Source organism: Cetorhinus maximus, chromosome 5, assembly GCF_964194155.1.
Source record: "Cetorhinus maximus chromosome 5, sCetMax3.hap1.1, whole genome shotgun sequence".
Taxonomy (NCBI): domain Eukaryota; kingdom Metazoa; phylum Chordata; class Chondrichthyes; order Lamniformes; family Cetorhinidae; genus Cetorhinus; species Cetorhinus maximus.
This window is the reverse complement of record NC_135883.1, coordinates 12,810,304-12,825,220: the sequence shown is the minus strand read 5'-3', so window position 1 is coordinate 12,825,220 and position 14,917 is coordinate 12,810,304. Positions and strand designations below refer to the sequence as shown.

Below are 14,917 nucleotides of genomic sequence, written 5' to 3'. Positions count from 1 at the left end.
AAAACCCTCATCTTTACCTTTGGTACCTCTGGATTTGACTATCCCAATGCACTCTTGGCCCACCTCCCATTTTCTACCCTCTGTAAACTTGAGACAATTCAAAACTCTGCTACCCATGTCCTAACTCGCACCAAGTCCTGTTTGCCCATCACCTGTCTGCTTGCTGACCTACATTGGTACCCAATTAAGCAATGCTTGATTTTAAAATTTTCATCCCTCCATGACCTCTCCCCTCCCTCTCTATAATCTCTTACAGCCTTACAACCCTCCCAGCCCCACAACCCTCCAAGATATCTGTGCTCCTCCAACTGTCTTGATTTTAATGGCTCAACCATTTACCTTCAGCTGCCGATACCCTAAGTTCTGGAGTTCCCTCCCTAAACCTGTCTGTCTCTCTACCTATACATATATACAAACATACGAATCAGGAGCAGGAGTAGGCCATTTGCCCCCTTGAGCCTGCTTCTCCATTTGATAAGATCATGGCTGATGTAATTGTGGCTCAACTCCACTTTCCTGTCTACCCCTGATGCACTTTGACTCCCTTGTCCATCAAGAATCTTGTCTAACTCAGCCTTAAGAATATTCAATTACTCCACCTCCACTGCTCCCTGGGGAAAAGACTTCCACAGACTAACAACCTCTGAGAGAAAACATTTCTCCTTATCTCAGTCTTAAATGGGAGACCCCTTATTTTTAAACTGTGTTCCCTAGTTCTTGTCTCTATCTTTCCACCTTTTAAGGTGCTGCTTAAAACCTACCTTTTTGGCCAAGCTTTTGGTCATCTGCCCGAATAGCTCCTTATCTAGCTCGGTGTCCAATTTTGTTTGATTTTTCTTCTGAATGGAGTTGATCACATTTCCTCTTATTGATCAAATCTTTGTATTTTTCAGCCAAAACAAAAAGCAAATCTTTGACCGCCACTTAAGATGAGAATTAACATTCTAGACCAGTCAATGTCATTTAGAATGCTGACCCTCATCTTGCACGTCTAAATTCTCTCCTTACTGGTAGTCATTTGATAGCTTTTCACTTAAAGATGTGGCATTTCACCTGTTCCAGTTCCAGCTGATCTTGGCATAGGATATACAAATGCATCTTTGTATTTTCAAATTGGATCAGCTTCTGTTAGAAAATGGATCAGCTGAATTTGAAACAGCTGATCATGCATTCCTGGTCAAATGCGAGTTGGGTTGAGTTCTCCTGAATATTTTCAGGTCAGGTTGGCGTCTGCTTGAAAGCACCGTTCTGCCTAAGAGGGGTCAGGAGAGAAGTATATTTTTATGTACAGTTACATGTATTTCTCACCTTATGTGCAAGTACATATGGTATATGAGCAAGACAGCGATGAATGAAAGAGTGAGATGTTTTAAATGGTTTGGTCAGTTCCAAAATATGCAGTGGTATCTATCTGAAAGGGTTGTTCTCGGATGAACTGTCATATTTGGTTAGCAATATTCCTTTTCTGCTTTCAGTACATTCTACAATACTGTCATGCTGTTAAACTTATGTAGTGGTACCACAGTGGAATGTCTAGTGCATCTTTTATCAACTGTTCTATTTTATTCTGGTAAACCATCATGGAGACACCGATTTATTTTATTAAGCTGTCTGTTATATTTTAGGTTGCTACAACACTGCCTTTTCTTGTAAAGTAGCTTGCAGCACAGTTTTGAGCATTGAAACATCTGGTTTTAGTTTACATATTTGTCAATCATAAATGCTTGTCTGTCACCCACTTGCATTTATTTTGTACCTTCCATGAGCTTAGGATATCCCAAATTGAAGATGTGATAAATAAGTGACAGTGTTTTGATTTTTTTCTAAAATTATGAAATGTCTATCAAGAGCATTGACAGTTCTCAGTGTATCTTCCTTCCATGTATTCATAATAAAACTTGAATGAATGGATGCAAAATAATGAATATAAAGTTTTGCAAAATAGAAGAGCTATTCAATATTTATTGTTTTGTTGTGGCTTGTCAGTGAAACCAGAACTTCTGTTTCTAAATCTTCAGATTTTGTGCTGTTTTAAAATTTGTTTTGGTCAGCCTTTAGAAATGTATAGTTAAATAGGATCGTTTAAAATTGGAGAGCCTGTCATTATACATTTTGTTTACAAGAGTTACAGCATACAAGATTAACAGCGGAATTGTGTGCTAGAATAAGTAGGAAATAACCATCCCTCGGTATTCTGAAATCTTCTCTGGATGTTTAAAAAAATAAACATTTTAATTAGTTAATTCTAACACAATTAAGGACACAATAAAAGTCAGGATGATTATGGGGAGATGGTGGCATGTCACTGGTAATGTTCTGGACTAGTAGTCCAGCAGCCCAGACTAATGCTCTGGGACATGGGTTAAAATCCCACCATGGCAGTTCCATCTTTTAATTTAGTAAGAAGGAAATCTGCCATCCTTACATGGCCTGGCCCATATGTGACTCCAGACCCACATCAATATGGTTAACTCTTAACTGCCCTCTGAAATGGGCTAGCAAGCCATTCAGTTGTACCAAACCCCTTCAGACACCAGATGGACTATAGAAGTTCAAGAAGGCAGCTCAACACCACCTTCTCAAGGGAAATTAGGGATGGGCAGCAAATGCTGACCTCGCCAGCGATGCCCACGTCCCTTGAAAGAATAAAAGAAAAACTATTGCAGTTTACTTCTAATGCATTAAACTCTACTATTGTGGCATGTAATTGTATAGCAGACAACCCAAGTTTTTGCCCCTATTGTCTTTCTTAGCATCATTCTTTGACCAAGAATATTTTCCTGATATCTATAACACATTTATCAATTTCCATGCATGACCATTGGTCTGTTATGGCACAGCAGTTAATAAATCTGAGTTATGTAAAAATCCCAGAGGGAAACTAAACAACTGTCATAACCTATATTTTTAAATGATATATTTGAGATGAAGCTCTAAATTCAGGCATAAAACCCCCAGTTCTCAACAGGTTTTTATATCAAACTACATGAGAGTTTGATTTATTAATTTACACACATTAAATATATACACATGGCTACAAATTACTACTATCATAACTTTTAACAAATTCCCAAACTAATCTCCATTAAGGCAACAACAACCTCTAGACTTTAAGCAGACACCAGGCAAAGCATTTGCACCTTACAAATTCAAAATGAGGTTCCTTTCACTTTGGTTCCTTTGCAGACACAGTGGTAGGCTTACAGCTGATTTGATGTTACATGGCTTTGTTCTGCACGCACAAAACTGCTATCTGTTATACCCAGCACATCTCATTGAATGTAAATTTTCATTGTATCACCAGCTCCTTTGAACTCCACCTCTTCTAATAATAAAACTCTTTCCATTATACCAATTTTATTAGTAATATAAATATTGCTTGGTCTCTGTTAGCTAGGTGCCAGATTTTGCTCCTCTTCTTGAATGCTCTATTCAACAAAATGCAAATGCACTCTACTGTTCACATCTCAAAACTACTATACATCAAAGCTCCCAGACTAGCTGGCTTTATTACAATTAAGACACATCAACAAACTAAACCTCTATTTAAGAAAAAATAATTTCCAATAATATTATATACATTAATAGCTTCATGACCAGTCCTACTTTATTGGCTAACTTGAAGTAATAATCTGTATTTACCTTGTATATTCTTTCTACTTTGATATATCTCTTAACCATCTTCTTTCTGCATTAAACCTTTAACTTCTTTAATTTTTTTTCATAGCTCCTTTACACTTTAGATAGTATTATTACTCTTTACTATTTCTGTGTACCAAAAATGAACTTCGTCCTCCTGCCCGATTAGGCTCCACTAATTCTATACATATAAATGCAAGCCTTTCTTTCTTATATTGCACCATTATGAGTTCCGGTTGTCCCAAAGGGCTTTATAACGAGTGAAGTAATTGTTGTAATTGCACAGATTTTTTTGCTTCTGTGCAGTACTTTACCTTTATCAGCATTAAATTCGATTTGTCATATGTCTGCTCAATTGCAAAACTGATCTGGATTCTTTTGCTGCAATCTCTATCTTCCCACTCTTCCTATTTTTGGTGTCAGCAAATTAGCGCAATTCCAGTTCATGTTGGACTTAGAAATAGTGGGCGGAATTTTCTGCACCTGCCCGCTGCCGGGATCGTCCTGTCCTGCTGCAAGTCAATGGACTTCTGGATGGGGCAGGTCCCGCCTGAGATGGGGCCAGAAAATCCCAGCCAATGTCTTGTGTGAGACTTCATTGAACACTCTGTGTCTCTTTATCTCTTTCCATCTCCCATTGCACCTCTCAGAAGTACTGTTTCCTATTCTTAACCATTTTCTTAAGCAGGTTTGATTTGTGCTGATCACATTTTCTCAGGCAGTGGTTTTCAAATTTTTTTGTATAAGGAACTACCTGTAATATTGGCACATGTGCAAGGACTTCCTGCAGATATCGGTAGGGCCACCTGTCCTTGCTGCTGAAAAATATTAGCTAACCAAAAGAAGCAATTGTAGAGTGGAAATGACATGCTTATAAACCAACAAATCTAGAAAAATTAGAAATAAACCTGACAACTATGGGGACTTCGCTGGAACCACCTTGCAGGGTGCTGGATTTAGGGCCTCCAATGCTCCTCAGATAATTTCATTTTGGTTTTGCTTATTTAGATGTTAAACTTTTGCATTCTATCCCTAGGATAGAGATGTTATGCATGATACATCTCAAGTTTAGCAATTATTTTCGATCAAGAGTCAGTAGCAGACTCTGCTATCCCCTAAGTCATGTCTTGATACAGAAAGTCAATTACCCAAGAGGATCATCCTGAGCCACATGAGTGAGATTCAAACCATATGGATCACAATTATCAAAGCAAATACATGTATAGTGTTTCATTAGTTTGGAAGTTGTCCTTTGATTAGAATCAGTCTTTTAATTATATGTGCCTATTATAACAAGTTTGTCATGAAACCAAATATAAATTCATATTGTAAATTTGCAGCACTTCATTTGCGGGACTATGAAGACATAATCCCATCAGTGGAGATTTACTGTTTATTGGCACTCTCTGCATGTGCTAATCGCGCTTTTGGGACATGTTCCAAAGCTTTTATCAAGCTTGAGTCTTTAGACATGTTGACTTCAGAACAGAGACAGCAGTATGAAGACCTGGCCCTCGAGATCTTCATCAAACACAGTCCCAAAGATGGCAAGAAATCTGATTTGGACAGTCTCCCAGAAGGGTCAGTACAAATTGCTTGATTTGTTTTTAATATTGCAGAAAAGTTTTGATAAAGTGTGTTTAGTAGTAACAGCTAGAAGCCTTAACATAGTAAAACTTTCCAAGATGTTTCAGTGAGGAAAATGAACACCATGCAATAGTAGAAGAGTTAGGGGAGGTGCTAAATGTATAGCCAAAAGATGCTAAGAAGGATTTTGACAGTGGAATAAGAAGGCAGATAAGGAAAGCATTGCATTGTAGGGCAACAAAATAGCTGAATACTGTGACCACCAAATTGGAGCAGGGACAGGGAATGTAAATGTAGTCAGATGGGAAAGAGCAGAATGTACATGTTGGCACTTGAGCCGAAAGGTTCTTAGAGGAAAGGAGTGATGAGGGTATGAGGAACTTGTAGACAAGGCTAAGGATCTGGAATTCAGTGCACTAGAAAGTGTGAAGCAATGAAAGGTGGTGGGGATGGGAATAGGAGGCGAGAAGGGCTTAGTGTGGGATAGGATGTGGCAAGTTAAAGTTTATATAGGGTGGAGCTAAAAAAACTGTTGAAGGAGAGCTTGAAGATGTGAGAAGCATGGATGACAGTTTTGCTGGTGGTGAGGGAGAGATGAGAGTGGTGGCAGATAATGGTTTTGAGGTGTAACTAGGTGACCTTGATGATGGATACGATATGGCGTTTTGAAATTCTATGTCAAACAGGACACCAAGGATACACACAGTTCAATTCAGTCTGGGATAAATGGATGGAAAGGGTGGGGGTAGTGGTAAAAGTGGAAACTAGGTGTAGAGTTTTTGCTAGGGGCCAAAATAGATAGCTGCAATTTCACATATATTAAATTAGAAGTAGTTCTGGTTTGCCCATGGCTTGAAGTTAAATGTGCAGTGAGAGCACAGTGGTGATTATGGACTCAAGCACATAGAAGTAGAGGTTCAGGCCATCAGCATACCTATGGAAGTCAGTTCATGCTATGCATTATTCTGCGAAGAGCCATTGTGTAGATGTGAAATAGAAAAGGCCAAGGATGAATTCTTAGCATTATTATAGTGACTATGTGGTTGGGTGAGAAACATTGTCAAACCTTCTCACAGTGCTTGTGAATTAATTCCTGGTAGAAACTGATCATTTGCAACTAAAAGCAGCAACATAAACTTGGAAGAATTTCAATGAATAGAAATTGGGCTGAACTCCACCAGAATGCTCTCTAGCATTGGGATTTATGCGCAAAAATAGCTACCACATCTGCTTACAAAAGCAACTGAAGTCCAAGCAGTAATTGAAGTTACAAAATGCTTTGCGATGTTTCTAGGAGATGTGATAAGCTGTTATATAAGTGCTTTCCTTTACTTTAAAAATTGCACTTTGGTGACATACTATCACACAAATTTAGAGTATTAATAGTGTGAATCATCTCAAATTGAAATCAGACTCTCATCATGGTAGCTGTTGTTAGGAATTTTTACAAATAAGGCCACCTCAACCATGCTTGTTATTCTCTTGGCTTTGTTCTTCATTTTGAATGTCAATAGACTGGCTTGAAGAGCTGATTAAAACAGACTTTTTTATTTATTTGATTTTGCCTCCTCTAAATGGATTACAGCAATGTAATCTTATATTGCAAGGCATTTGTTATAAACTTTGTGCTGATGAAAAATGTGTAATTTTCTCATTTCGTTCCAGCAGAGGAGAAGGGAAGCTTCCAACTTGTGTTGTGACAGGACGACCAATTGCAGACTATCAGTTCTGGATGTGTGGTGTCTGTAAACATTGTGCTCATGAACAGGATATAAGCAACCACAACTTTTGTCCTCTCTGTCATAATCCTGTGGGATAGATCAGCAAAGGCTAAAGTAAACTTTTATAAGCAGTGTTGGTTTCGAAATAACTGCTGGGCTTTATTGTTGCATTAAAACTATTTTTAATGAATTGCCTCCACTTTAACATTTTATGAATTTGTCTTTTTCTCTAAATCTCATTGAGCTAATATTAGAGGTGAGGCTTACAATATATTCCATTTCAGAAACATGTGGATATAAAAGCATTCCCAGGTCATCTAGTGTGTAGTTTACCAATGTGACATTTTTCCATTTCTATGTATAGAATCAGCCCTCTTGGGGGCTTATCTAAGTGGGATTACCAATTAGCATCAAACTCGTGCTATTTTTTGGTATTGGACAATGTACACTCGGAACAGTTATAAATCTGTCCAAACTCGCTTTCACAAAGAATGTTAATAACTTGCATACAGAGGAGACTTTCATCTCGTTAGTCTGGTCTAAATTCAAATCCAAGTCTCAAGATAAAAAGCCAAATGTTACTTTTAAGTTTTATATGACTATCTCTAACTACTTGTATCCCTCACCACTGACATCCCCTTACCTCCTTCCAACCCCAATGCCTTTTGTAACCATCGCTGGAAACAAATCTCCCCCAAGTCATTTGCTGTGCATTATGAAGTGCAAGTTTGTCTAGCCTTTGGTTCTCAATTTGCTACAGTATTTCTACCACTGTAAATTTACTCCCCTATTCCCTCGCTTACACTTTTAATACCCTTTTCCTCAGCAAAACCTTGATGGCCTCCCATCCTGGGTGTTCCTTCAGATTGATCCCTAGCTTTGCTTCCTCAAGTTTAAGGTCTGCAGACTATAGTGTATCTGGTATACAGCTGGCTTAGTCATCTATCACTAGACTTGGTGGATCACATGAGCACCATTGCGGTGCATTTTCCTCTGCCAAAACCACTCACCACTCCAGGATCATCCTGGAGAGCCCTAGGCTTCTTTCTTTCTTTCTTTTCTTTTTTATTTTATTTCTGTATTTCCAAATGTTTCATTAAACCTCTTTGTTTTGCTTCTCTATCTCCAATAAGAACTCATGTCTGTCTTGTCACTAAGATTGAGACCATTTTTTTTAGCTGTCTCTGCTGCTACCCCCCCTTACCCTTGAGCCCATTTGTCCCTCTACTTTCTTTTTTATCTTCTCTTTGAAATCATCTCAACGCTGTACATAACAAAAATCGAATTACCTGGAAAAACTCAGCAGGTCTGGCAGCATCGGTGGAGAAGAAAAGAGTCATGTTCCCTTGACTGTTTTCCTGCTAAACTGCCGACTATCGAACTTCCTTTCTTGAATCTCATGCTAGTTGCTTCTCTCATCTACAGTCTTGATTCCTTTCAAAATCACCAACATCACCCTGACTAAAAATAAACCTAATTTGTCCATGCTCACTGCTGCCCCATTTCCAACCTTACTTTCCTTTCAAGTTGATGAACATGTTGCCCCTCTCAAATCCATATCCATCTTTTGCACAAATCCCTATTTGAACCTCTCAAACCATGTTTCTGCACCTGTTACAACCCATTGTAGTTGCTGTAACCAGAATCACAAAGGACCCTCTATAACTGTGACTGCCCATAAAACCTTACAGTACAGAAAAAGGTCATTTGCCCTTCATGCCTGTACTGACTCTTGGAAAGAACAGTTGTAATTAGCCCCACCCCCACTTTTTTGTCCATAACCCTGTAAGCTCCCCAGCTTCAAGTAACTGTCCAACTCCTTTTTAAAATTATTTAAGGAACCAGCTTCTATCACCATTTCAAGTAGAATATTCCAGACTTTGACAACTCTGGGGCAAAAAATTCTTTACCTCCCCTCTAGATTTTTTGCCAATGATTTTAAACCTATGACCTTGGTTTATTGGCCGCTCACCCAAGGGAATAGTTTTACTCCAGCTACTCTAGCTAACCCTGTCGTCTTCTTGAAACATCTATTAGGTAACCTTTTAACTTTCCCTGTTCCTAGGTAACAGTCCTATCTTTACAACCTCTCCTCATAACTGAAGTCACTTATCCCTGGTAGCATCCTAGTAAACCTTTCTATTCCGTTTCATAAAGTCCTTACAACGCAGAAATAGGCCATTCCGCCTATCGAATCCATGTCAACTCTCTGTCAAGCAGTCCCATCAATCCTACTCCTCAGCCTAACCCTTTTCTAAGGTATTTCCCTCGAGTGTGGTGCTCGGAATTGTCTACAGTACTCCAGCTAAGGCCTAAACAATGCTTTATAAAGTTCTAGTATGTATGTTTGTTTTGTTTTATATTCTATTCCTCTATTTCTAAACTCAAATAATCCATATTTTTAAAAAACACCTTATCAACTTACTCTGCCACTTTAAGGATTTGTGTATCTGGACACTAAGGTCTGTCTGATCATTTACACATTTCAGAATTGTGCTATTTATAGTATACTATCTTTCCATATTAGTTCTATCAAAGTGCATTACTTCATACTTTTCAGCATTGAATCCCATCTGTAGTGTTTCTGTCCAGTTCACTATCCTGTCTGTCTCATCCTGAAACCTGTAACTATCCTTGTCACTATCCACACCTCTGCCAAGTTTTGTATTATCTGCAAACCTTATGTTCCCTACCCCCGAGTCTAGGTCATTTAGAAAAATTGCATAGAATAATGGACCTAAAACTGACCCTTGGAGAACATCACTGCAAATCAACACCTGGTCTGAAAAACATCCATCCACACCAGCCTTTACTTTCTATCACTGAGCCAGTCTCATATCCAGATGATCCCCTCCCCCATCAATACCATGAGCTTCCATTTTCTTAAGAAACTTTCTGTGTGGCACTTTGTTGAATGCCTTCTGAAAGTCCATATGTACATCTACTGTACCACCCTGGTTAACTTTCTCTGTTACCTCATCAAAGAATTCAACCAAATTAATCAGGCCTGATTTGCCTTTAACAAATCTATGCTGGCTCTTCTTGATTAAACCATGTCTTTCCAATTGAAAGTTTATTTTGGCCCTAATAATGATTTCCAATAACTTCCCTACCACCAATGTTAGGCTGACTGGCCTAGGTTTATCCCTCTTCCTTGTCTTGAATAATGGTAAACATTACAACCCTCCAGTCCTCCATACTTCTATCTCCATAATATTGTAACTCAGCCCATCTGCTGCTGAAATGCTTATCCATGCCTTTGGTATGGCTTGTGCGTCCCCCACGACATAAATTTTAGTTCATTTGGAATTCTGCTTTCCAAATCCTGTCCCACACCATGTTCTGCTCTATCATCTCACTATTGGTGGCCCTACCTATAGCTGCATAGGCCCTGGGAGATTCCATCCCTAAATCCCTCTATCTCTCCTCTGCCCTCTCCTCCTTTTAGGGACCTCTTTCAATCCACTGCTTTGATCAAATTTTTGATCACACCTACTAATCTTTTGCTTGGGTTCCATATTTTATAATACATTTCTGTGAGGCACTTTCAGATATTTTTCTGTGTTAAAGGTACTATATAAGCATCAGCTTTTCATAACAGTTTAGTATATACAAGTAGCATTTAGTGAGTTGTCTTCATAGCTTTTCCAAAGACAATTACATTATTTTAATTGGATTTTGAGGAAAGATGAGATTTACGCACATTACTTTTTTACTACAGGTAAATATTTTGGCAATTTAACCACCATAGTTATAGAAGTTAGTTAATGAATCAAGTTGTACACAATAGTAGTTGGAAAGGAGTATTAAAAAGCTCAAGAGATCTAGAAATACCCTAATAAATGAATATTACCTACTCCAACTCAACCACTTTATTACAGAGTACTTGTACATAATAGGCACTAGTGAAGTTTGTTATTTACAAAATGAAGTCCAGTGAGATCACAAACAACTGTGTTCCTTTCTCCTGTCACTTTACTCTTTTTACCATAGTCGGCTATTGATCAGGAAAATGTTGTAAAGTTGTTTTTTTTAATGTAAACTTTCATTTAACTTACCTTTTGCGATTGGTACAATTTATACTGTATATAATAGTGTTGTCTTGAGTCTTTGAAGCAGACTATTTTTATAATATGGCTTAACTGTGGTAATTTACTTTCCTGGTGTCTTTCAATAAAACATTGAATTTACACTTGCATAAATGGACTCTTCACTACCACTGTAAACATAATGGCCCGTAACTTCCGCGCTCCCCAGCATCTGATTTGGGGGGGTATCCCAAAGATGTGTTGGGAAGTTCCCAGGTAAGGGTTTGCACGGCAATTGCCCAGAAGTGCACACTTCCTCTGGACAATTGCGCTGTGCTGGCAACCATCCAAAAATGCGGTTTAAATCGCTAACTTTGGATGGTTCCGCCAGGGTTGTGCCAATAGTTACTCAGAAAAAGTTAGAAGAATTAAACACTAAGATAAAAGCAAAATATTGCGGATGCTGGAAATCTGAAACAAAAACAAAAATAGCTGGAAAAACTCAGCAGGTCTGACAGCATCTGTGGAGTGGAAGACAGAGTTAACATTTCGAGTCCATATGACTTTGTATGGCCCTCTATCCAGCTCTACCTGTCCCACCCCCCTCAACCAGCTTATATTTCACATCATTTCTATTTTTCCTTAGTTCTGATGAAGAGTCATGCGGACTCGAAACGTTAACTGTATTTCTCTCCGCAGATGCTGTCAGACCTGCTGAGTTTTTCCAACTATTTTTGTTTTTGTTGTAGAAGAATTAAAACCCCTTCTAACTTCTGAGTAACTATTGTAAAGACCCAGACCAACCCCATGGGACTCCCCCATCCCTCGACCTCCAACAGTCCCCCAGCCCCCCGCCTCTGACACCCCCGACCTCCGACACCCCCCCACTCCCCGACAATCCCCAACTCTCCCCGAACTCTGACACCTCGCACCCGTCCCCCGATCTCTGACACTGCCCACCCCCCAACCTTCAACACTACCCACCCCTCAACCCCTGACGCCTCAGACCTCCGACCGACACCCCCCCCCCCCCCCCCACCCCGCCCCCTCCCAAAACACCTCCGACTGACCCCACGCCCCTGGACCTACAAGCAACCCTCCCACCCCCTGCACTGTCCCCGGACACCCCCACCCCACAAATCCTATGCACTCACCTTGGACCCTTATCTTTTCCCTGGCCCTTTAAACTTACCTGCTTTACGACAGCAAGTGCCGTAAAAAAGAGGGCATGGCCTCCTTGAATCCATTGGAGCTACACTTCGCTGGGGCCTGTGAGGAGTCTCTCGATGCAGGCCCCAAACAGCTCCGGCGAACGGAAGTGGCAACACAATTTTCAAGACTAGGTAAATAGGTATTTATTTCTTCTAGTTCCTGCGGGTCAGCACTTTCTGAAGCTAGTCGGAGGTTACGGCCCATTGTTTTTAAATGTGAAGTTATTTAGAAATGGCTTTAGGGCAATTATTTGCTGCAGGGGTTCTACCACAGGACTTCAGAGCTCTGCAATTCCTCTGATCTTGGGCATCATCTTCAGGTACCAAGCCTAAGAGGGCGTTGGCGACCGTGGACTTCTTGGTGCATGCTTATGCTTGGCAAGATCCTGCAGTGGTTTACTGTTGCCTTCTCCAAACACATGGCTGACCAGGAATCTCTCCCGCTCTTACGGCCCACCGTTGGCATTTGTTGGAAGGATTTACAAGTTGATACTCAGCCTGTTTGGCTGCACCGTCCTTGTCCATGAAGCCCTGGAGCTGGAGTTGAATGCTGAGCTTCTAGCTCAGAGACAGGGACACAACGACTGCGCCACAAGATCTCACGATCCTGAATGTACTGGAAAAAAAAAATCAGGTAGTCAATTAAAAGTTGTTCTCATGACCTTTATTGAGTATACTAGAATATAAAGCATGGGACAAGAATTCAACCATTTTCATCACAGTCCCTTCATGGACCTCATCAAATCTGCTCAATCTCTTGCAAAAGGTAACTACACCAAACCTCCAAGAAGTGTGAAATTTCTCCCTGATCTCCAAGGCTAATTTGAAAGAGCTTCAAATTTATAATTTACACTTGTCTAGTCACATTTTGTGGATGATTTGTCTAAGATCTCAACATCACTGAGTTACAAACAACATTCAATTATCTGTGCATACACCCTTGCAATATGCAGCCCTGCTCTTGCACTGTTTTATCCAAATCTTTTGTTAAAGGAATTAATCAAAATAGCATTTGCTGGGAGTATTTTCTATATGCACATTATTTTGTAGAATTTCTGATGATTTCTAGGCATAATTCAGGCTTGCTTTTTTGTTATAGGTCAAAAATTTAGATTCTGAGATCTGACGAGCACAGATTGTGGTTCAACTTTTAACTTTTCCTCAGATCCTCTGTCTAAAGCATGGAAAGACAAATATGACAGTGTCAATAGATTGAAATAGCTCTTGAGATGAACACGATCTGAGGAGGGAGATTTTTACCTTCAATAGAAAATATCTTTTGAACTTGAAAGATCTCATATACCTAATTCCAAATGTAACTGACTGGCTGTATGGTATCATAATTGAAAAGGTCAAAATGGGTATTTACATTTCTAAAATATGTCATGACCTTCAACCTTTGCTGAACCAGTATCAAAGCTGGTTATATTAGTGTATATAATGACTATTTTACCATCATTTCTACCTTTTAATACCATAGAAGGATAGAATTCCTTGGATTTTTTTCCCCCTGAATTGATCTGGGATATTTTCTTTTCCTGGTAAAACAGAAATTAGATGGTAAAAAAAACCCAAAAATACCTGGAAAAACTCAGCAAGTCTGGCAGCATCTGCCGAGAGGAACACAGTCAACGTTTCGAGTCCGAATGACCCTTCAACAGAACTAAGTAAAAATAGAAGAGAGGTGAAATATAAGATGGTTTAAGGGTGGGGGGGGGGGCACAAGTAGAGCCAGTGATAGGTGGAGATAACCAAAAGATGTCGCGGACAAAGAGGTGTTGAAGGTGGTGATATTATCTAAGGAATGTGCTAATTAAGGGTAGAAAGCAGGACGAGCAAGGTACAGATAGCCCTAGTGGGGGTGGGGTGGGGGGAAGGAATCTAAAAAGGCTAAAAGGTAGAGATAAAACAATGGATGGAAATACATTTAAAAATAATGGAAATAGGTGGGAAAAGAAAAATCTATATAAATTATTGGAGAAAAAAAGGTGGGGGGATCGGAAAGGGGGTGGGAATGGAGGAAAGAGTTCATGATCTAAAATTGTTGAACTCAATATTCAGTCCGGAAGGCTGTAAAGTGCCTAGTCGGAAGATGAGATGCTGTTCCTCCAGTTTGCGTAACCATTATGCCCATTCCAGTCGTTGTAAAAGATCCTGTGGGACTATTTTGAAAAAGGAGGAGTTCTGCCTGGTGTCCTGGTCAATATTTATCCCTCCACCAACATCAGTAAAAGATGGTTTGGTTATTAATTGCTCTTGTGGGGTCTTGACAACCAGACTTCGCAAGAAGCTTGTGACTAATGAAGTACATTTGAAGTGTTTGAACTGTTGCAATGCAGGGAGCACGGCAGACAATTTTGTGCACAACAAACTCCACCAAACAGCAATGTGATAATGTCAGATAATCTGTTTTCTGATGCTGATTGGGGGATAAACATTGACCAGGATACTACGGTTAACTCCCCTGCCCTGCTTTGAAACAGTGCTGTGGGATCTCCCACGTTACCTGAGAGAGCAGACAGGATCTCAGTTTAATGTCTCAGCTAAAACGTGGCACCTCCACCGGTGCAACACTCAGAACTGGACTGAAGTGTTAGCCTATGCAAATTTCTGCTAGACTGTACGCAAATTGGCCCAGGTTTAAGTCCCACTCCAGGACTTGATAGAGAAAGCCTTCACCATACAGTTCAACAGGCTGTTGTTCAGCCTGTAAATTCTTCTAATACTCCAC

General features: G+C 39.8%; 1 protein-coding gene and 1 long non-coding RNA gene across 5 annotated transcripts in view; both read left to right on the top strand.

The window, feature by feature from the left end:
- Positions 1-7,182, top strand: part of wdr35 (WD repeat domain 35) — a 118,091-nt gene extending 110,909 nt beyond the window's left edge. For 2 of the 4 annotated variants that reach the window (XM_078541522.1, XM_078541520.1), the window contains 2 exons: positions 4,980-5,220; positions 6,892-7,182. In XM_078541522.1, coding sequence (XP_078397648.1) covers positions 4,980-5,220; positions 6,892-7,045 — 395 coding nt within the window. In that variant the 3' untranslated portion in view covers positions 7,046-7,182. The remainder of the gene's footprint in view (positions 1-4,979; positions 5,221-6,891) is intronic. The other 2 variants (XM_078541521.1, XM_078541523.1) reach the window with 2 other exon arrangements.
- Positions 7,183-7,427: 245 nt separating this feature from the next.
- On the top strand, positions 7,428-11,137 carry LOC144680494 (uncharacterized). Its single transcript, XR_013576567.1, has 2 exons — positions 7,428-8,213; positions 8,282-11,137. It is a non-coding gene; the product is annotated as an uncharacterized LOC144680494 (long non-coding RNA).
- The last annotated feature ends 3,780 nt before the right edge of the window (positions 11,138-14,917 follow it).